The 22,463-nt window shown below is 42.4% G+C and overlaps 1 protein-coding gene across 1 annotated transcript; it reads right to left on the reverse strand.

Annotated features, from left to right (window-relative positions):
- Positions 1-1,409: 1,409 nt before the first annotated feature.
- On the reverse strand, positions 1,410-20,840 carry LOC311517267 (carbonic anhydrase 2-like). Its single transcript, XM_084621986.1, has 7 exons — positions 20,663-20,840; positions 19,440-19,637; positions 8,222-8,340; positions 6,365-6,457; positions 5,420-5,482; positions 4,499-4,654; positions 1,410-2,039 (listed from the first exon to the last, which is right to left on the reverse strand). Exons 1-7 carry the CDS (start codon positions 20,694-20,696, stop codon positions 1,920-1,922), a joined length of 783 nt encoding a protein of 260 aa, XP_084478112.1. The 5' UTR covers positions 20,697-20,840; the 3' UTR covers positions 1,410-1,919.
- Between the last annotated feature and the right edge of the window lie 1,623 nt (positions 20,841-22,463).

A 22,463-nucleotide genomic window follows, 5' to 3' on the forward strand; every position in this document is an offset into this window, starting at 1 on the left:
CAATGGAAGCTGCTGGGTGCTCAGCACTCACAGAATCATAGAATATCAGGGTTGGAAGGGACCTCAGGAGGTCATCTAGTCCAACCCCCTGCTCAAAGCAGGACCAATCCCCAACTAAATCATCCCAGCCAGGGCTTTGTCAAGCCTGATCTTGAAAACCTCCAAGGAAGGAGATTCCACCACCTCCCTAGGTAACCCATTCCAGTGCTTCACCACCCTCCTAGTGAAAAAGTTTTTTCTAACATCCAACCTAAACCTCCCCCACTGCAACTTGAGACCATTACTCCTTGTTCTCTCATCTGCTACCACGGAGAACAGTCTAGATCCATCATCTTTGGAACCCTGTTTCAGGTAGTTAAAAGCAGCTATCAAATCCCCCCTCATTCTTCTCTTCTGTAGACTAAACAATCCCACTTCCCTCAGCTTCTCCTCGCAAGACATGTGCCCCAGCCCCCTGATCAGTTTTGTTGCCCTCCGCTGGACTCTTTCCAATTTTTCCACATCCTTCTTGTAGTGTGGGGTCCCAAACTGGACACAGTACTCCAGATGAGGCCTCACCAGTGTCAAATAGAGGGGAATGATCACATCCCTCCATCTGCTGGAAATGCCCCGACTTCTACAGCCCAAAATGCCATTAGCCTGCTTGGCAACAAGGGCACACTGTTGACTCATATCCAGCTTCTCGTCCACTGTAACCCCTAGGTCCTTTTCTGCAGAACTGCTGCCTGGCCATTCGGTCCCTAGTCTGTAGCAGTGCATGGGATTCTTCCGTCCTAAGTGCAGGACTCCTGAAAATCAATCCATTTAAACAGTGGCCTACCTATGGCCTTCAGAACCTAACTTGGTCTTCAGTATGATTTTGTTCTCCTTTTTGTTAAGGAGCAGCTCCATTATGCAAGTAGTTTTGCTGATCCTCAAGGGCGGTTGCTTAAGGCTAATACTCTATGTTAAAGATAGTTGCCTTCCTTTTGCTACCAGGGACTCTGTAAGGCAATCATCCTGTTACCAAAACTGGTTCACATTTCAGCTTCTGTTTCCTTGAACTCTGCGACAAAACCTGTGAGACTGGTCCCTGTGTATTCTATGTTTCTAATTAATATTTATTATAGTACTATGTGTCTAATTATATAATATACACACATGAATGCAGAAAACTCCCTGTCCCATTTTCCTGGATTGAATAATAGTCTGGAAACAGAACTATAATTATAGAGGTTTTTTTATTAGAGAATTTATCTAAAATACATATTCATTTCTTCTTTAAATTATGACATATTTTAATGGAAAGTTACTTTGTATTATATCTATGGGAATTAGTTTTATAAATATTTAATTTAAGACATTTTGTAATTTAAAAAAACACACTAACATTAAGACGTAATTGAGGTTGATGATACCATGGCTAAAAATGTAAAATTTAAAAAATATTTACACTTCAATTTCTTAAAATCTAAGACATTTAATAATTATTAATTTGCTTTTCACTGCCTATGTTGACACAACTTAATCTCTTAAATCACATTTAAAATGTCCAAATTATTCTGTATTCCTGTGCTTCCAAAAAGCTTCACATTACTGAGTACAGTTAGTTATATGTACTATCACCTGTAGATGAGGTTACTTAAAATGGCTTATTTTGCGGTCATTATGCGCTTTGCCAAACAGTCAAAGTGTCAGTCACAGCAATTATCAAACACCACACAGATTTCCCCTCTCCCCACACCTTAAGACCTTTTTTTCTCTTGATCTAGGGTCTTTCACATTTCATTAGCCAGAACTTCAGATGCTGAATGGAAGAAGCGAGAGATCTAGGAGAAGAAATGTTGCCAGTGCACAGCTAGCAAAGGTTTGATTTGTGCTTAGCAGAAAGGACTCCTCCCTCACAAACACAGCAATTTCTTATGAGCTCAGTGCTTAGCTCATTGGAATGATGCTCTAACTTCTCTGCCCTTCAGAGGCTGGCATGGACGCCAGTTGTCCATCATATGGCATGGGGTCTCATTCTCAGCACTGAAGCAAAGGCCACGGAGTTTGCACAGCTGGAGAAAAAAGAAAGGATCAACATTAACCTTCAGATGCATCCTCATGCCTCCGGCAACCTATTTACGGTATATACTGTGAGCCAGAGACAGTACAACTCTTAGGGTATTGGGAAAGGTGGCTTAAAGATATCTAAGTGATCACCCCCCTCTTTGTTTTGCTGGCCAAGGAACTCAGTGCAAGGTGTTTCACCCAAACCCTTTCCTGCCCCTGACACATTCTTTTTGGCCATCGACATGCCATCTGTGCTGGTAGAGCTGGGAAAGAGTGGTATAGTTTTATGGAACTTTTGAATCACAGGAACTTCACAAAGGGGCCAGAGCTGGCTCTGTGTTTGTTCCAGGTCTATAGATTAATTGAACACTTGGCTATTTTGAAAGCTGAAACTCTTTTGACAGTTTGATTTTTTAAATAACATTTACTTGATCCCTTTCTCATACTGGTGTAATTCAGCAATTACTTCAACAGAAGTCAGTGAAGCTATCCTGGGGTTAAACTGGTATGAGAAGAGAATAGATCTCAATTTTCATGGGAATGTATAGTAAGAATGTGACGGTCTATCCTAAAGCATGATCTGCAATTTCATAGCCCTCTAAAATAGAACCATCTCTGTGTATAATTGTGCCATAATACTCTTCTGTTCCAAAGGTCCCTTGGGACAGCCAGGCCCTGAAATATCTGAAGTAAATGTGCGGTTTCCCAAGCAGTAGGACATTTACCCTACACAGTGTTTATTCATGTACTTCCATTAAAAACAAGTCTTGCTCTGCCACCTTTGAGGTACCTGCTAGAATAATCAACACACAGGAGACTCTTTAGATGTGGTCCATAGGGAGCTATCTGACTATGTGTGATTTTTACACATACTTCAGCTAATTCAGAACTAACTGCAAAACCCAGCCCTCCAGGACACCATGTGGATTTGTCACAGGTACTCAGCTATTCATGCTGCTTTCTCATGTGTGACAAAGGTCAGACAAATATAATTCAATGCAAGTGACCAGCAGGTTAGAAATAGTCCTCATTTTAATTAACTGATTCGGGACACCATGTCTGAAAACACACAGCAATAGAAATTGCTGACAGAAGGATGCGAGGGGGCTGCAGCATTTGTACAGAATGGTTCTGTAGACATAAAATCATGCTACGCTCTGATTGGCAAAGAGCTGCCTTACGAGAGGCTTTTAACTTCTCTGAGAGACATGGTACATAGCTCAGAATGCTGCAACCCTACGTGTTCCAATAATCAGTAATTCAGTATAGCAATTCTTATGGATTTGCTATCCTAAACCTCCTCCTCCTGACAAATATTCAAAATCTGCCTATCTTTAGAAAAAAACAGTTGCCAATTGTGAATTGAAGTCCAGTGAAAACATTCCCAACAGATGCTAAATTTTAGGATTTCCTTTTTTCCCCAAGCTGTTTTATGGTTTCTTGATTTGTTCAGCATTTAGGAATGACAAAATACATGATATGTGCAGCTTTGGTCTTGAGTAGTTGGTTTTGAAAGGTGCAATGTGATAAATGGATTTGTGGATGGGAAGAGATGGAGGATGGCTTTCATAAGGGAAAAATACTCATTTATTTTGAGTATTTCCCCTCTCCTCTCTCCCATGTTGTAAAGCTACATTCATGTCCCCTTGATCATCAGTAATAGTTCCTGTGGCTTTAAACACAGACGTCAAGCTAAGACTCACTCCAAAGCCTCTTATTAGTAGTAATAGATACTGTAGTTTAATGAACATTTCCCATAGTTCATCCTCTTCCTTTCCCCTGCACTTTTATTAAATTATGCCCAGCACCAGATCACAGCTTCTTTTCATCTCAAGTCAATAAAGAAACACAATTATTTGATTTATTGTTAGAGCAATAGCCATTGGTAAAATTGATGTAAGCCTGTGAGGGTAAACTAAAGCCCTTCAAATATGGCTTATATTTATAGACTCAAGGGTCCTATTTTTATCTTCTTAGCTAAACCACTGCAGCCCTGAGGATGAAACTTGAATCTACACAATTTCATTAAGGAATGGTGCACAGAACTAATGCCCAGAGACACTCAACTTGTCAGTGCTCTACTCTGAGAGCATTTGCCAGTGTCATCAGGCTGCACAATAAAAGAGTTTCTTGAGATAAAATGCAAACTTCTGGAAGCTGCAAATTTTCTGCATTCCAAGCAATGGCATTTCTTCTTGACTCCTGTCCTGAGTAGCAGCAAAGTCCACTTCAACACACATATGAACACAGTTACCAGAGAAGGAGAAAAAAAACATTTCAGATATGCATATTGAACCAATGATTCATGATGCTATCTTCTCTTTCACAAAGCTTTGCAATCGGACTCTATTCTGTTCCAGTAATGTAAACTGCAGCTTCAGCAGAAGATCCCACTGAAGTCTAAACGAAGGCGAATGAGAGTATTTTCATATAGAAAAATGACCTTTAGCTACTGAAGATTTACCTGTTCTGGACTGACACTGATGGGTTCTCTCAGAACATGCCAGATAACGCATTCAAGTAGAGGGGGAGTGGTCAGCGAACCTTGGTAAGTCCAGTAATCCAGGGATGTGGGAAGCAGATTCTTGGGATCATAGTTTGTGAAGGAAGCTTGCTTGCCCTAAGAAGATAGAACGGCCTGTTAAAACTGTGGTGTAAGACTAGTTGGAAAATACACACCTTGCTTGCATTGGTGGAGCTAGTTAAGGGAGGTTTGATATTTCTTGCCAAGTGTGTCCGCTGCTTTAGAAAGAGAGAGAGAGAGAGAGATGGATGCTAATTCTGAACAGTACTGAGACCCTCCTACAATTTGCTGAAAACTGTTGGGGTTAAAGTTGCTTAGCACCTTCCAGGATCAAGCCCTCCATCCTTGTTTCAAATGTCTAAAGTTACTGTCTCTTCCTCTAAAAACATCCACAATCTATATCCCATGCATAGATGGCAAAAGAGACAGAGCAAATATAAAAATTTGTGGGTCTGGTTCGTTAATGGCCAAACTCATCGACTTCAGTCATTAGTGTAACTCATCTGATTTACACCAGGCATGAACCTAGTCCAGCATAACAACTATGGACTCCACTGCAACTGAAAGCCAGAAGCACACGATCATAATGGTATGAAAACATTATTTACATAAATCCTTTCCGATTGCTGATGACCTACAATGCTGTATATCTTTTATTAGCCTAATTTAAAAAAAAGCATTTGAGCTCTCGTCAGGGTAGGGATTACAAAGGTGTCAGTGCTGATGACATGGAGAGCTGTTCTACTGTAGTACTTGCATATAGCAAGCAGAAGTAAGGAACTTCAATTTTGCACTTTTCAAGAAGAAGACTATAGAAAACAGCTGTGCTTGTTGTCAGTTGGCATAGAGATCATATACTACCTTGGTTTGAATGGAGTCTAGTGCATCGATAACTTTCTGTATCTCAGGCCTGTCACTTCCCGCCTATAATGCAAACCACATGAAAAGAAAGTAAGTAGGTGCATATGTGCTTGCTTAGATTTACCACCATAGTTAACTGAAGACACCATTTTAAATTAGATCACCACAGCACCAATTAGTTTCATAGAGATTTCTCATAATGCTGAATGATGAAAGTGGCTGTTCCCTCACATTGTAAAGCATATGAAGTTTGCCAGTCAGCACAAGCCATTTGTGCTGACTAATCTGCAGAAGTCAAGGATTGTGGGACAGAATAAAATGATTTTCTTTTAAGGTATGTGGATTTATTATTGGTCTTTAAATTTGACTTCTGAGAAATGAACAGTTAAACTCCCAACAAAACCAGCATGACCAGAATAGAGGGAGCATAGTAGAGACAAATCATCATCTTTAGCTGGTTGTGTATTTCTCAACCTTTATATTAAGCCAAGGTAATTAATGTGGCACAAAACATCCTGCCATTGAGGAGTGACAAATGAAAGGGAAAATAGAGGTTATTTATGCCTGGTTTACACAGTTTTTATACCATGTGATTTTTTTTCATGGCATACTTATACCAATACCACCACCCCTAATGTGGACACAATTATATTGGTATAAAGGGCCATAGACCAATATATCTTACTGCTTTTCATACAGTAGGACTTAGTGAGTATAGGCACCTTTATACCAATATAACTCTGGGGGGAAGTACCTCTTTAACTCTACGGTATTTCTAAACCAGTACAACTTCTGGGTGTAGACAAGGCCTTAGACTGTAATCTTGTTGGGATGGGGGCATGTTTTAGTTCTGTGTTTGTATTGCAATAGTGCTAGGTGCTCCATCATGGTAGGTGCTGTACAAACAATACATTACTATAATAATAAGGTGATTGTTCAACTAACCTGCAGAAAAACGCCTACCACAGTCAAGCCATCAGGATGCTTCACAGCTTCATCAAATCTACCATATTTTGTGTTCCAGTGAACCAGGTGAAGCTAGAATCCAGGAGACAAGAGACATTTATAAACAGCACCTTCCATCTAACAGAGCATCTCAACTAATAGATGACCATTTACCAAAAACATTAACACAGATTGTGTTTTACTGCTGAAACTTGAAGAGTTTTGCATACAGCTCTGAAATTGTTGCATCATTGATTTGCTTTTATGTCTCTTGTAGAAATTTGTGCAATAGATATTTATAAGAAGAAGTGCTTCTCATACTTATTTTCAAAAACATTTTCTAAATGCCAAGTGTGGGCCATATCTTGCAGTCCTTATTCTGGTAAAACTCCAGTTGACTTCAGTGGGAATTTTGCTGAAGCAAGGACTGCAGGATTTGGCCTAATTTTAAATCGAAGTATTCTGTCCTTTTTTTTTTTTTTTTTAAAGGATATAGAGTTAAACATGCTCTAAATAAACTCCATTGACTTAGGGGAGTTATACTTGTTTACACTATGGCTGAGTTTGGCCTGCAAATTTTAAGGTAATGCCTTAAAAAAGACAGCTCCTGGAAAACTTTGGAGGACATTCTGTTTGGAAATAAATGTACCTCTGCATCAATCTAGTTGGTTTGCTCTTCTTTTTTGTTTTTGTTTTCTTAGTTGTTTTTAGGGCTATTAAGATGAAGACAGGATTTTGATTCTTCTAAGCTCATCTGCTCCTGCTGCTTATTCCTCATTTGAAATTATAACAATCTGTGCCATCATAACTATCTGCACAGGAAGTTCAGCAGCTAATTATGGTGCCACAAGCAGAATTTTATAATCTTTGTATAATCCTACAAGGTGCTCAGAACCTTCAGAAAGTTGAAAGATGCTCGGTACCTCGTGAAAAAGAAGCAGAAGCAGGGCAGGTGAACTCTCAGACCAGATTGTCACTGGCCCTGCATGGGTGCACAAGGGATAGGAAAAGAAAGGGTGCAAGGAGCTACTTCTCTTATACTCCAGTGCAAGAGCCAGTCACAATTCCAATCCTTGTGCTACCTTAGTGCAAGAATTGGGAAATGCCACCTCTGCTGCCACTGCTAGACTTCCAAAGCGGACAGAGAGGGGTGAGATAGTTAATCTAGGGCTTTGTCCTCCTTCCGCTCCAGGAGCAGAGTAGAGGTGAGCCTGGGTCCAGGGGAGTGTAGCAAAGGGTAGTGCAGCAACTGCTCTAGCATGCAGTCCTATAGGGGTCCCTGGCTGGGTCAACCAAAATGTCTGTTTGAGGTCCCACTGCTGTATGTCCCCTCCACAGTTCCTCTTGCTCGCTCACTACCACAGATCATGACTTGAAAACTACAATAAAGCCTTTAAGAAACCAAAAGTCTTGTCGTGTCAGAGCAAACACTTTGGTTTTTAACACTAGAGACAAGAAAATGGGGAACCTATGATATACAGATGCACAGGGAATAGAATTTTTTCCAATGCTTCCCATGAGCCGTCTGTTTGTTTTGTTTCTGTCACATCTGTGAAATGAAGTGGCTGCAATGGAAATCTTTTACAGTGAATACCACATCTCGCTTGATACCATCCAGCACTTTTAGGCTGTATCTACACAAGATTTTGCTTAACATTTCCCACCATTCTATAGTATGGTGCTGCTTCTGTGTTGGGAGCACTAATGTAGACCAGCAGCCGACATCTGAACCATCATGTTGTCTTACCCTGCTAGAACTCACAGCACTGCTGCCACTGGGGGAGTAGCGCTGATGGGAAATTTTAAGGAAAAATGCCTAGTGTGAACAGTCCCCTATAAGAAAAAATCCAGTCTTACCTCGGCTTCATATTGCACTCCATCCACAATGTGCTCAGAACCTTGGCCTTCACAGGAGCCCCAGTGAATGTGAAACTGAATCAGTCTGTAGGTTCCCTCAAGCGCTCCGCCCCTCAGCACTGCAAACCAAACAGCCTCCATTAGTATTTGCCTCACCTCCTTTGTTATGGAGCCTTACTCTAAAACAGAACACTGAACCCTGGGCTTCTAGGGGCAGGTCTACACTACAAACTTGTATTGGCACAGCTGCACCTAGTCTATACCAGACATCTAAAAACTTAAATGGCTTTAATATATGAGATTCATCAGCAATTTACCAGCCATGCTAATAATACAAGGTGACTGGATTTAGGAAAGGTTTGTGAGAAACTTTTCTGTCACAATATAATAAAAAATTCTAAAAAGATGAATAACCAGAATTCTAGGGCCATATAGAAAATGTTCCACCAAAGCACTCTTAAGGGCCTAAAAGTGTTTGCCTTACTCATGCAAATTGCCCTTTCATTTTATGCCATCTATTTAGGCCTTAATCCTGCAAACGTCATGGTGCACAGCAGGGAGCCCAATGTTGCTGTGCTCTAGTGTAAGTATGAGTAAAGGCCAGCAACAGGCACATATGAGGTTAAACACTAGGCATAGCCTTCCTCACTAAAGTGAGGTAAATCTCAAGCCTCTTCCCTTCTCCATTAGTCCCTCCCAAAATATTGGTAAAATAAGGACTGGCACATGAGTCAGGTCTGAGGAGAGACGGGTTTGGAAATGAGGCCCCTATTTGGTATTACTCTTGCTACTACAGTAACTAAGTCCTAGTGTAACCAGAGCACTCAGTAGCACTCTCAATTATGCAGGATTGGGCTCCCTGAATTCCCTTTCCTGCTCATTAATTTTCACCTTGTGTTTAGACTCCGAACAGCCCACCCTTGTGAGATGCAGGATCAAGCCCTAAGCCTGGAAAATGCTCAGGGCAGGGAAACTGTCTTCATGTGCAGCACCAAGCCCGAACAGGTAATAAGTAATCCTATTGAAGTTAATGGAGCAAATCGTGTGGGTAAACACAGAAAGGTTTAGGCCAAATTGTTCTTCTGCAGAGCATTTAGGCCTCACAATCTAATTCTTTGTTTAAGCTGGTATTATCTGAAAAGCAAAGGTATTTTAGGAATAAAATTTAAGATGATATAGACCCTAAAATCCAATTTTGTACTTGCAAAGTGACAGAAATGTGCTATATGTTACCATAAAAGTGCCTGGATTATGCATCACAAACAAAATAGGTCAATGGAATAAAAATGCTTTTCTCTGTTTGCAAACAGTCCATACCCAGGACTGTGCCAGTGTGTGCATGCGTGAGAGTATGTAAATTGATTACAGTAGGCCACTATCTGTTCAGTTTTGGCTAACTTTGACTATATGCAAGCACAGACTAAAATAGCCATTGACAACTGGGGCAGGGGTAATTACAATGATGTGAAGGGAATGACTCAAGACTTTAGCCACAAGAAAATGCAATTTAAGATATACACAACAACCTTTGCATCCATTGTCAAGGCTACAGCTTTGTAGGTATAATATTAGATTTGAAAAACTTAGGTACAATGGGCAAAATATACCCTTTGGGCTAGAGTCACAAAAGGAATTAGGTACCCACAGTAGCAGTTAGGTGCCTACATCCCAAATCAGAACCCATTGGCAATCACAAAAGCTCCACTCCACTGCCACTGAACCTGTAGGTGTTTAAACATGGGCACACAACACAAGCGCAAGTAAATGTGATCAGGAGAAAATTGCTAGCTGGGTGTGGGGTGAAAAAGGGAACAGCCAATCTTTGTCACATGTTCCTGTCTCAAAGCAGCATGTTCTATACAGCAGTAACTCCTGTTCTGTGGCTAAGGCTCATGTGACTACATGATGATGGGCTACAAATGTGATTTTTTTTCTATTCAATGACAACATGAAAGATGTTAAGGTACAATACATTTTGGGGCACTTCATTTCAATTTAGAAGTGGGCACTGTATTTTTTCTGTATTGAGACAATGTTGAGCAGATTTGAGATTTATTATCAGTAATGATGATGATGATGAATAATACCCTGAGCAGTTACATAGATCCCAAAGCACTTTACAAAGGAGGTAAAAGTGCTTTGACTCGTAGGAAAGTTTAATGATCAAATTCTATTCACGTGGGTAAGGCGAGAAGTCCCATTGATGTCACTGGGATTCCTTGCATGAATACATTAAACTGGATTTGGCCCTAACACATTTCCTGGTGAGATCGTAGAGTGTGTAGAACTAAAAGGACATTTTGTTGATTAAGAGAAATCTACACAGTCAAAGGCATCTAGTTACATGGGCCAGGCTATTCTACTGTAAAAGAAGTTTTACTGAGCAGTTACCACTCCCATATTTACTTCAGAGCATTAGCAACTTTGGCCTAAACTGTGTGGGTAGCATTGATGTTATTTAGAGAAGAGTCAGGTCCTTTATGTGAAGCTTTGCAGGAATACTGTGGCTTTACTGCTGGGATTCCAAACACTGATGGGATGTATTCACTATAAAGAGCAAGCCCTAATTTATCTTATTCAGGGAAACGCTTTTCTTGGAAAGAATCCAAATGGCTAAACTGCAAGATTCCTTCAAAAAATAATTCAGACATTGAATGAAATCCTCCACTTACACAAATCAAATTGGTAGGAAATAAACTATTCTAAGGCTTGTTAATCTGAATAAATGCAGAAAAAGGGAATACTCCTCAAATGGAAATGAGTAAAAATGGAACATTTTCCTATAGCTGAAAAAATAGTCATCCAAGCAAGATGGAAGTCCACTGCTCAAAATCTATGGAATTTAGTGCTAATTCAGAGTCCTCTCAAATGAAAACCCTAGCAGTCACAGAACACCAATTTGGCTGAGGAGATATAATAAATAAAATATTACTAAAAACATGCTATGTTTGAACACACTGTACTGTTAATGGATGGGGAATACACTAAAGAGCATGCTCAGGGATTCTGAGTACTTATGTAGGGGGTGGGTTTCCCCAGCTGATATACTGAAGAGTTCAGCCAGGGTGAATCATACTTTCTGTAAGGCTGCAAATACAGAGGACAGAATGTCACATTTGGGGAGATGTTCCCTTTTTATTTTATCTCTCCCAAGCATCCCTCCTAGGAGAATATATCACAATAAGCAGAGAGTAAAGCAGGACCAATGGTTCTGAATGGATGGGTTCACCTTGTGATGCAAGGCTGTTGTGGGAAACCTCCGCAATAAATTTCACCAAAAGAAAACCGTGTGACAATTACTGCTGATAAACAACCTCATCTGACTCTCATAGAAGCCATTTGGGAAGCCCCAGAGGGCAGAAGGTGTTTTGAGGAGATAACGTAAAAGAAATTAAACACTCCCAATATGTGCCATATTTGCACAAACTGTATATTGGCAGTGTGACAGTGACGGTGACACACCCTAACTGAACTTTTAGATATGGCCTGAGTGTCAGCTAAGGATAGCTTGCCCTGTCCAGGATATAAGGCTACCCCCTGAGCATGCTGACCAGAGTACTCCTCATGCCATTAGTAGTTAATGCAATTAAGAGTGTGTGTGTGTGTGTAGACAGGCATACATACATACACCCATGTGTATACATGTACACACACACCTCCCTACAGATGCACAATGGACTCATGGCATAAGGAAAAATCTGAAGAACATTTTCACCTGATAATCTTGAGTCCTTAAGTAGGGGTGGGCTGTCCCTAGTTGACACACAGGCCATACTGAAAAGTTCAGCCCAGGTGAGTCACAGTCACTGTCAAGCTGCCTATATATATATATATATATATATATATATATATATATAGTATGTGCAAATATGGCACATAATGAGAGGTGTTTCATTTCTTTTATCTTATCTCTCAAAAACACACCTTCTCTATCAGGCTCTCCAAATGGCTTCTAACTATGGTTGCCAACCCTCCAGGATTGCCCTGGAGTTGCCAGGAATTAAAATTTAAAATTTAATTAAAAATTATATCATGTGATGAAACCTCCAGGAATGTGTCCAACCAAAATTGGCAACCCTACTTCTAACAGAGTCAGAAAAGGTTGTTTTCAATGGGTACAGTTAAACAAATTTCCCTATAGTGAAACCATTTGCAGATACAACTTATGCATATTAAACATAATATATGTCAGAAATCCCTATGAATCATTAATAAAAAAGTGAGTAAAGTGCATTGCTGTTAACATCAGAGGGGAACAGATCAGGAACACCAAGCCTCTAAGGGTGAAATTCATCAGGGCACAAGGCTCAGTGCAGCACTTAAGTCCTACATTATCCCTTAGCAAGCGATTTATATGGGTTTTAAATGGTCATACCCTGTGTGCACCCTCTGCAATGGGGTGAATTTCATCCTGTATGAGCTGTCCTTGAATTGATAATTGCCATATTATAAGCATGAAGATGATTTGTAACAATATGTCGTCTTGTCTCCTGGCAGCTGGATGTATGGAACAGTCCTAGCAACTGTTACTAAAAAAGTGTATTGTGTATTGCAAAATATTACAATAGTACCAACAGGTGCTTATTTTCCTTGACATCTGATGGATGATGAACTGAGACATAGGAAGGCAGGGTCCCTTGCCCCAAAGAGCTTACAAGTCTTTTACAACTTCCAGTAAATGAACAAATGAAAGAGGGTGAGGAAAGTGATATCAGACAAACAGAACAGACGGAGATGACTGTATGCAGTGTTGTTGTAGCCGCGTTGGTCCCAGGATATTAGAGAGACAAGGTGGGTGAGGTAATATCTTTTACTGGACCAACTTCTGTTGGTGAGAGAGACAAGCTTTCAAGCTTACACGAAGAAGAAGAAGAGCTCTGTGTAAGTTCAAAAGCTTGTCTCTCTCACCAACAGAATATGGGGATGATTGGCACACATCTCGTTAGCTGTATATTTTAAAAACAAGTGCTGCCCAACTTAGCTATTATTAGTTGACTAACTTCTTCCGTTGACACAGTAGAAGCAACTCTTAAGGAGGGAGTTGAATGAAGTGAGGAGAGTTTCCTCGCACCCTATGTGCCCATTCCAAAACTGATTTCTGGCCAGATTTATAGTTTAAAACAGGGATCGGCAACCTTTGGCACGTGGCCCACCAGGGTAAGCCCCCGGCGGGCTGGGCCAGTTTGTTTACCTGCTGCATCCTCAGGTTCGGCCGATCGTAGGTCCCACTGGCTGCGGTTCGCCGCTCCAAGCCAATGGGGGCTGTGGGAAGCGGCAGCCAGCACATCCCTCGGCCTGCACCGCTTCCCGCAGCCTCCCAGTGGGAGCTGCCATCGGCTGAACCTGCGGATGCGGCAGGTAAGCAAACCGGCCTGGCCCACCAGGGGGCTTACCCTTGCAGGCCGCATGCCAAAAGTTACTGATCCCTGGTTTAAAACATAACTGAAAGAAATAACACAACAGCTGCCTTGGACTATGATAACAGAGAAAGTTCTGACTCGCACAGGTGTGTCCTGAAGCACAGAGGTTAGCCTCTCCATTTCTTTAGCCACAGGAGTTCTTTTCAGTCAGTTCCCCTTATGATTCAAAATATTGGTTTAGACATACAGTAATGTAAATATTCAGTATTCTGGACATATAATGGTGACATGTAACATTGGGCAATAGCTAATGTTATACTGTCAGTGTTTGTGGGCCTAAAAATAGACCTCCTGTGCCAAAGGCTGTATTCAGAACATCTTATCTTGAAGACTGCAGACCTGCATGTTTCCTCCCTAAACTGATCCTTGCTGCAGTGGGAAATGGAAAAATCCAACAGCGACGCAGTTTGCAGTGTAACTCACTGCAAACCAAGGAGTGCCCACACACTCTCTCTTAGGATAACAAATATTCCTTGGTCTGTTTACACTGAGTCATAACTAAAGAAATGTATCTGAGTGGTCCCCCAGGTACCTCCATTCTTTTCCATTATAGAAAGAATCACCTGAAAAAAATATACTTGCGTAAAATTATTGAGGAGAGTCTTCCATGCAGTACTAGTGTCAAAGTTGCCCCTATATGTTGACCTCCCAGGGATGGCAGAGTAACTTTAAGGTTTTATATTGATTGTATTTCCATAAAAATGTCAAATGTACATGAATTTGTAGCTTGACTTAGAATATTTTCTCTATCTTAAAAGCAATTATAAAAAAAAGAAAAGAAACAACTAACAAAGCGTTAGCCATAAGGAGAAATTACCAGTCTATTTACTATTAGCTGTAGAACTTGAAATCAGATTTTCCAATTATATTGTATCATCTTTATAGCTAAAAAATAGATCAGTTTATATTATGATTATAAAACAAATTCATTACTGACAGGATTCTTTGCTTCATATAAGCTCAATAAGCATGAGAGGTGCTATAGAGCATTGTGCTCACTACTGTGAGCAGTGCCATTGAAATTAAGGCCCTATGCATATTGTGAAAACATTTCTGAGAAACGTTTATATAAATCAGGTTATAACCAGGTTACAGGTTTTCTTGACACTTTTAGCTGTCCTGAGGCAAGTCAGTTGTCAACTTTGGTTAGTCGCTGTTTCTTGCGGTCATTTAGCAATAGTGAAAGTGTAACTATTTCCTCACAACAGGATTTAAAGTGCCTGTAACTTTAACTAGGTGCAGATATCATCTTTGCTACAAATGCAGTAGGGACAAATCCCAAGAATAAGGTGCATTTATTATGATATTTTCGGGCCTGATCCTGCAAACACTAAATACTGCATGTAATGCTTACTACCTTGAGGTGTTCCATTGATGTAGTTGCATTTCTGAGATATCAGAATGGATACACTGTAGTCTTTGATTTAGTCCCTATGGCAGTGATTCCCAAACTTGTTCCGCTGCTTGCAGGGAAAGCCCCTGGCAGGCCGGGCCAGTTTGTTTACTTGCTGCGTTCGCAGGTTTGCCCGATCACGGCTCCCAGTGTCCGGGGTTCGCTGCTCCAGGCCAAGGGGAACTGCTGGAAGCGGTGTGAGCTGAGGGACATACTGGCCGCTGCTTCCAACAGCTCCCATTGGCCTGGAGCAGAGAACCGCGGCTACTGGGAGCCGCGATCGGCCGAACCTGCAGATGAGGCAGGTAAACAAACCGGCCCGGCCTGCTAGGGGCTTTCGCTGTACAAGCAGCGGAACAAGTGTGGGAACCACTGCCCTATGGTATTTGTAGCAAAGAGACTATTTGCCCTTATTTAAAGTGTCAGACATTTTAAATGCCACTGCTAGGAAATACTCACACTTTCACTATTACTAAAAGACCACATAGTATGTCTATACAGGATTTTGGAGCAAGTGAGAGCAAGCCTCCCATCCTGGGTCGACGTACTCGGGTTAGCAGGGATCACATTAGCACTTTCTATATAGCTGTATGGACAGCGCTTTGAAGTTGCAGCCTGGGCTATGAAGCCTGAGGAGGGGTGGGGTGAACTTCAGAGCCTGAGCTCCTACGTCAAGCCGCAACTTCAAACAGTGTCTACAAACCTATTTTTAGAGTGCTAACATGAGCCCCGCTGGCAGAAGTCTGTTGACCCAGGCTGGGAAGCTCACTCCTGCTTCCTCCAAAATGATGTGTAGACATGGAGAAGCCAAATAAAATATTCAGCCACAAGAATTAAAGTGGATGAAGAGAAGATAAAAATAATTGGAGTAGTTTGTATCCTGCTTGGTACAAACAGTCTCAGAAAGCTTTCCGTAAAATTGCAAACAAAACAAAATACATAAAATGTCCATACTAAGGGAAAATCGTGGCCTTTCAAAGTAGAAAAATGCTTGAGTAAAATAAATGTCACTATTGATTTGTGGGCATTTCACTACTTACAGGATTTCTAAGGCTGAACTAGTAACCGTAAAATATTAAGGGCACACTTTAAAAAGCCCAGGGTCTAATCCTGCCCATCTAATTCTTACCAGTAGTTCCAAGAACTTCAGAAGAACTACACTTGTAAGCAAGAGCTGCAGGATTGGGCCGAGAGCTTTTATAAAACATTTTTTAAAAAAAGATTACTCTCAATACTTAGTGGTTTCTAAAAATTTAAATTTTCTGAATCTATCACATACCTTTTTCTATCATGATTTAGTTTAGAAATCTTAAACCATTACTATACAAAGGAGTTTTTTAGAATACTGAACATGCTTGGGATACTGGAATAATGAAAATAGAAATTGAATCAAGAATTATGCACATATAAGCTTCTGTTATTACTAAAGAGCAAATTTTCTAAAAGAGCAGACTAAAGACTTTTTTCCCCTATGACAATAGAGTATTCGTAAAAGACACATGGAATTGTTTTTATTTTGAAGAGATTTAAACATTTATTTTGGACTTTTATTACACTGCACAATACCTTGGTGCCTCAGCAAGGGAGAAGGATGATTTTTAAATACATTTTTTTTGCATTAGTGTTTAGGCACTCGACAAGTTATGCAGGAGACACATGCAATGCATTATATAACAAATATATATGGAACCTTTTCTTTTCTAGGGGCTATGTTTTATATCAGGTATCTGGATATTCTGATCTCTAATTTCTGTTTATTTTAATGATTTTATTAATAATGACCACATGAAATATTGTCTGAATCAGAGAAATGCATAATGGTCACAATGATGCTATTCCAAAAGATTTTATCCAAAAACGTTTTTTGCTCTTGCACCTATTTTTACTAAGACATTAGAACCTCTGCCTGTAATTTCAGGGACATGCCCTGATTCTGTAAACAATAAGGCCCTGATCCTGCAAACACTTAAGTATATGCATAACCTTAGTCACAAGAGTAGTGCTGTTGACTTCAATGGGATTAGTCACACAAGCCAAACTATGCACATGTTTAAGTGCTTGTAGGATCTAGGCCAATGAGACTACTTCTTTGCATAAAATTACTTGTGCGTAAAATTAGTCACAAATCAGGACCTTACTTACTACTTCATGGTGTGCTTACTACATTAAGTAGTCCCACAGACATAAATGGGACTTCTCATCGGCGTGAGAACTACACCTTTTAATAAGTATTTGCAGGATTAGGTCCTTAATTTTTAATGTAAAAAGGGACATCACATAAAATAAATTCTTATAATTTCTCCTTGTGCTTGCTACATTATGTTTAACCAGGAACTTGGTAAAGAAATAATCAAGCTCAGCATCAGAATGTTGTATATAGGAAGTGCATGAAATGTAAGCAAGTCATAAGCAGCTTTTGTTGTGTTGTAAAATTAGGCTAACTAGTTAAATGCATACAAATTAATCAATTAAGTGTGCAGCCAGCTAGATTTTATGTACCGTGATTTTCAAAAGACTATCAGAGAGTACAGAATCTACCCTCAGGTGAATGTATACAGATATCTGTATAATGTTTTTTTTTTCCAGTCCAGTGTTTGATGAGTTGTAGAGCTACTGTATTTTCACTCTCATCCCCTCCTCCTCCCACTCTCTGCAAGCTGTAGCTGTGTGTGAATCATTCTCGCAGAATAGAGATATTCAATTTCTGTGCTATTTTTTTTTCTCATTAGGAGCTGTTCTTCCAAAGGATATTTATGAAAACTTTTATATACCCTGGCAGTTTTCTGTTTCTGAGTTACTGAATTTAAATTAAGTTTCACAACATCCTTCACACACACACACACACACACAAACACACACACACACACACACACAGAGAAGGATGTGGCCCTGAAAAGCAAATCTGCTTTTTGCAATTTCATCGTGTTTCCCACTTCTCATGACATAGTTAAAATTCACTAAAGGTTTGAACCTGCATGGTGCTGAGCACTGTCAATTCCAACCAACTTCAACAGGACTTAAGAGTTCTCAGCACAGAATTGGGCACTACAAAACTGTGTGAGTCAGAGTACTCCTTTTCTTGAAGCAAAACAGATATTCATGCTACAATGGATGTTCTGACTGAATTGTATATCCTTGTCTATACATTTGTGAAACATTTAGCTATCCATTTAGTCCCATTTACTCTAAAGGCAGGTTGGAAAATATGTTGTTGGGTTTTCATTACAGTTTTGAACAACTACAATACTGCCTAGGTTCATACACACACAAAATATTGTAGGCACTGATAATTTGTTTTCAGCACCATCCCCTAAATGACATTGCCAAGGAACTGCTTAGGAAAAACAGGGCACTTGCTCAAGCAAGTTAAATAAGGCAGTGTCTAGAGAAGGCAGCTACTGTCTCTACAGAGGGATTGTTTTCCCCTTTCTAAATTAAATATAGAGGCACATTCATTGCAGAAGGGTGGTGATTTCTGCAAATCCCGCCAGCTGAGAAATTACAATTAGGGAGCAAGCCTGCAAAACCCTTGCTTATACAAGTAGCCCTGACTCATGCAAATACTCTCATCCACTTCAATGGGACTACTTCTGTGAGTAAGGACAGATCATGTGTATAGAGGTTTTCAGGATCAGGCCCTTGTCAGTACAGTACAATGAACAGGCTCCTGAAATACCGCAGAATAGCTAGCTCTCAGTGAACTGTGTGGGAACATGCTACATGTATTGCTATCTTTATCTAGAAAGCACAGAGTCAGGGAATGCCAGGGCTGATGTGGATTTAAATTAGAGAATATCAAACTCATTTCCTGGCTGTTCCACTACTGACCTGGAGAGATGCCCCCTTTTTCTGCACTGCAATTGTTGGCAGCAAAAATATAAAACTGAAGAGGCTATTTCCAAATCATTTCAAGTTGCTAATTTTAGTTGTTTTGCTATTCTGTTGTCCTTTTCTTCCTGCAGTGCATCCTGCCTTTTTACTGTAACCATTTAGCAGGTATTACTCAAAGCTAGTATTTTTCAGGTGGAGAAATACACTTTGTCATCCCTGATAAATTACCTTACTTCTGTCTATTGTGCATTTGAGGCATGATGCAAATCCTACTGAATTCACTGAAAAGATTCCCTTTGACTTCAGTGGCCTTTGGATCAGGACAGGTCAAGACAGTACATAAAACATCAACTTTCTTGTAATTAGAGCAAAGGATGCCTAAATGAACTGAATGAATCTTTATGGGTTGAATCCTGACCCGATGAGGTAAAAACTCCCATTGACTTCAGCGGGAGCCGGATTTCACCACATTGTTTTAGTAGAAGATAAGGAGGAAAGTGTTAAAATCCTCTCCCCCCTTCCCAATCTGTCCAATTTCAATCCCTTACAGGAACACCTGAAAGCGAGGACTCACCTGATTTGTCAGCAGAGTCGTCAAACTCCACATTGAAAGAGTGCCCATTGTTGACGATGTTTTTAGCTGTGGAGGGGTCATAATGGACATGCAAAGGCTTCAGAGAAGCGTCATACTGGGCGGACTGGGTGTTGATATTAATAGGGGACTGATGCTCTCCATTGGCAATGGGGAAATTCTCATGCCAATGAGCAGGTCCTACAAGAGAAAGCACACACAAATCCAACGTGAAAAAGATGTAGGCAAGACACAGAGGGTGGAAATAATTTATAACAAATGCAATAGAGGAGTTGATGCTATAAGTGCATTTGCTGCTTTAACTCTTGCATCAATATTTAACGATGCACCCGTCTTCGCCACCTCCGGCCCTTGCCACATAAACCCGGAGATCCTGAGAACTGACCATTCACGTTAGGGAGGCGCTGGTCTCAAGCGCCTTAAATGAGAGAACTCACGAGACGCGGATGCGGTGTGGACGCAGGAGGGCCCGATCCTGCGCTGATTGCCCGCCCAGCCCCTCACTGCATTTAGCAGGGGTTGGGATGTGCAGGGGACACAGGTCTGACCTCTCCCCCGCTCCCCATCTGATTTGAAGAGCTCCGCTACGGTACTGCTGTCAGGAGAAACCAGAAGATGCTCCAGCCTCCCCCACGAGTCCAGATCTATGAGAGAAACTTCATCGCAAAGGACAGAGCCACCCTCGGCTGAACTGTCCAGCGGTTGGGGAAAGAGCTCGTGGGGCTGGAAGAAGGAGGAACGCCCTGGGACCGGGCACCTGCGTGGCAATGCCTCTGCCAGGAACCGCACTTCCAGGGGGGCAGTGACCGCACGTCACCAGATTCCCCCCCCCAACTAGAGCAATCGGGGCTCCTAGGGCCGGCTTCCGATCTCAGCTCAGTAAATCCGGAGGCGCTGCCATGGGCTTCAGTGGGGTAGATCGCGCTGGGGCCGGTCCCTCCACCTCCACAGCGCCCCAAGCCGGCTCCCGGTGCCAGAGGCAATGCGGTCCCCGTGCCGGCCGCAGCACCGCCCGGCTCCGCGGCAGGGCATGCCCCGCACCGCCCCGCGCTCAGCGGAGCCGGCGCTGCCAAGGGGCAAAGAGCAGCGGCGCAGGCTGAGCCGCGCGGTGGCTGCGGCAGGTGCCGGCGGAGCAGCCGGGAGCCGGCCGGGGAAGCCCAGCGGGGACCCCCGGGGGATGGAGCCCGGCGCGTCGGCTCGCTCACCGTTGTGGCTGGCGTAACCCCAGTGATGGGACATGGTCTCGTTCTCCTGGCCTGGCCGGCTCCTGCAGGACGGTGGCCCCGGCTCGCCGTCAGGGGCTTTTATAGGCTCCCGCCAACTCCATGCCCCCGTCTGAGGCCGGCGGGGGGAGGAGGGCGACTCCGGCTCCGGCTCAGCCCGCGCAGGGGGCGGGGAGAGGCAGCGAGCCCTTTATAACCTGCCGTCGCCATCCTCCCTCCGGCCGCCGCCGCCGCCGGAGCGCAGCCCGGGACCGGCAGAGCGGCAGCCGGGCTGGCCCGCAGCCCATCCCCCGGCTGGCCGGGACCCCGGCAGGGCGCCCGGGATGCGCGAGCGAGCGCTGTCCTCCCGCGCCCTGGGGATGCGAACCGGAGCGACTCCCACCGCGCCCGCCCTCCCCGAGAGCGGCGGGCCGGCCCCACACCTGCAGCGCGGGTGCGCACGCGGCCCTGCCGGCGGCCCTCGCCTCAGCGCCGGGCAGCGCGGTGACCTTGGGACGTGAGCGCGGGGCTAGCTCCGCTGCGGCAGGGCGGGCGTGGAGCTGGAGCTGCTGCCTGGGCTGGGGGGGGGATAGTTAAGTTGCTGCTGCTCCCTGTTGGGAGCTGAAGGAAAAGGTGCTGCAATCAGGGCATTTATTTCTGGAAAGAAACATTTAATCCTCTCAGGCTCAGAGTTTTCCAGAGGTGCCAACATTTGAAAGCAATTACTGGGGATTTGGAGGGGGGATTTATAATAGTCTCAACCAATTTATTAGAAGGAAACAACTGTAACATTGAAGAAGGGAGGGGGGAGGGGCCCTCCTGAGTAGGGACATTATTACTCCCTGTTATTTCATAGTGTGTTTCTATGATCACATCCCGAGAATGGTGGACTGTGTGGCTTCCCCTGAAGTGGGTCTACACTGCTTACATTTACAACGCCTCCTATGTCTAGGTACACGTTTGACAGTTAAAATTCGGTATATACTCGGGGTGAGTAAATTACCAGCCTAAAATAACAGCACAGGACTGGTAAACTAATCCAATGAGCCTGTGAAAATAAACCTAAAGCAGTAGACAATAATACATGTCTTGGGTTTTTCTACATTGCCCAGCACCACAGTAGTTAATTGCTGGGCACGAAGGACCCAATCCTGCAAACCTTACAGAAGTGAAGCAGTTTACTTCACATGAGCAGTCCCATTGTACTCGAAGGCGGTGAAACTACTTGTGTGTGTAAAGTAACTATTTTCATATGGGTTTGCAAAACAGGGCCCAAGAGGAACATTTTTAATGTCCTGTTGGTTTGGTCAGTTTTGCATCAGAAGGGCACTGCTATCCTATTTTCATCATCAAACAAGTTATAGACCAACATACAATGAAGAGTATTAGTTTTGTTCTTAGGCTGATTTAGCAGTATGGGGCCAAATTCATTAATAACTCCAGTGGTTCTCAGACTTTTGTATTGGTGACCCCTTTCACACAGCAAGCCTCTGAGTGCGACCCCCTTATAAATTAAAACACTTTTTTATATTTAGCCCTATCATAAATGCTGGAGGTGAAGCAGGGTTTGGGGTGGAGGCTGACAGCTTGCAACCTCCCTCCCCCCACGTAATAACCTTGCGACCCCCTGTGGGGTCGCAACACCCAGTTTGAGAACCCCAGAGTTACTCAGTTGTAACAATATTACATTATTCCACCGTGGAATAACAACAACACAAGAATGAAATGATTTACAGTATATTGAACCGAATAAAATTTGTCCCATGAAGTCTTTCTGTGTAAAAGGGGATGAGTGTGTGCATAT

The sequence above is a fragment of the Lepidochelys olivacea genome, assembly GCF_965140295.1.
Source record: "Lepidochelys olivacea isolate rLepOli2 genome assembly, chromosome: 2".
In the NCBI taxonomy this organism is placed as follows: domain Eukaryota; kingdom Metazoa; phylum Chordata; order Testudines; family Cheloniidae; genus Lepidochelys; species Lepidochelys olivacea.

What these genes read in the sequence shown, in the direction of transcription:
- LOC311517267 (XM_084621986.1), bottom strand. Translation starts at nt 20,696, where the DNA reads ATGTCCCATCACTGGGGTTACGCCAGCCACAACG. An exon ending in TGGTAGGCGTTTTTCTGCAG is followed by an intron (nt 5,483 to 6,364) that starts GTTAGTTGAACA and finishes TTTGCATTATAG; the next exon opens with GCGGGAAGTGACAGGCCTGA. An exon ending in TCAGTGTCAGTCCAGAACAG is followed by an intron (nt 2,040 to 4,498) that starts GTAAATCTTCAG and finishes TTTTTTCTCCAG; the next exon opens with CTGTGCAAACTCCGTGGCCT.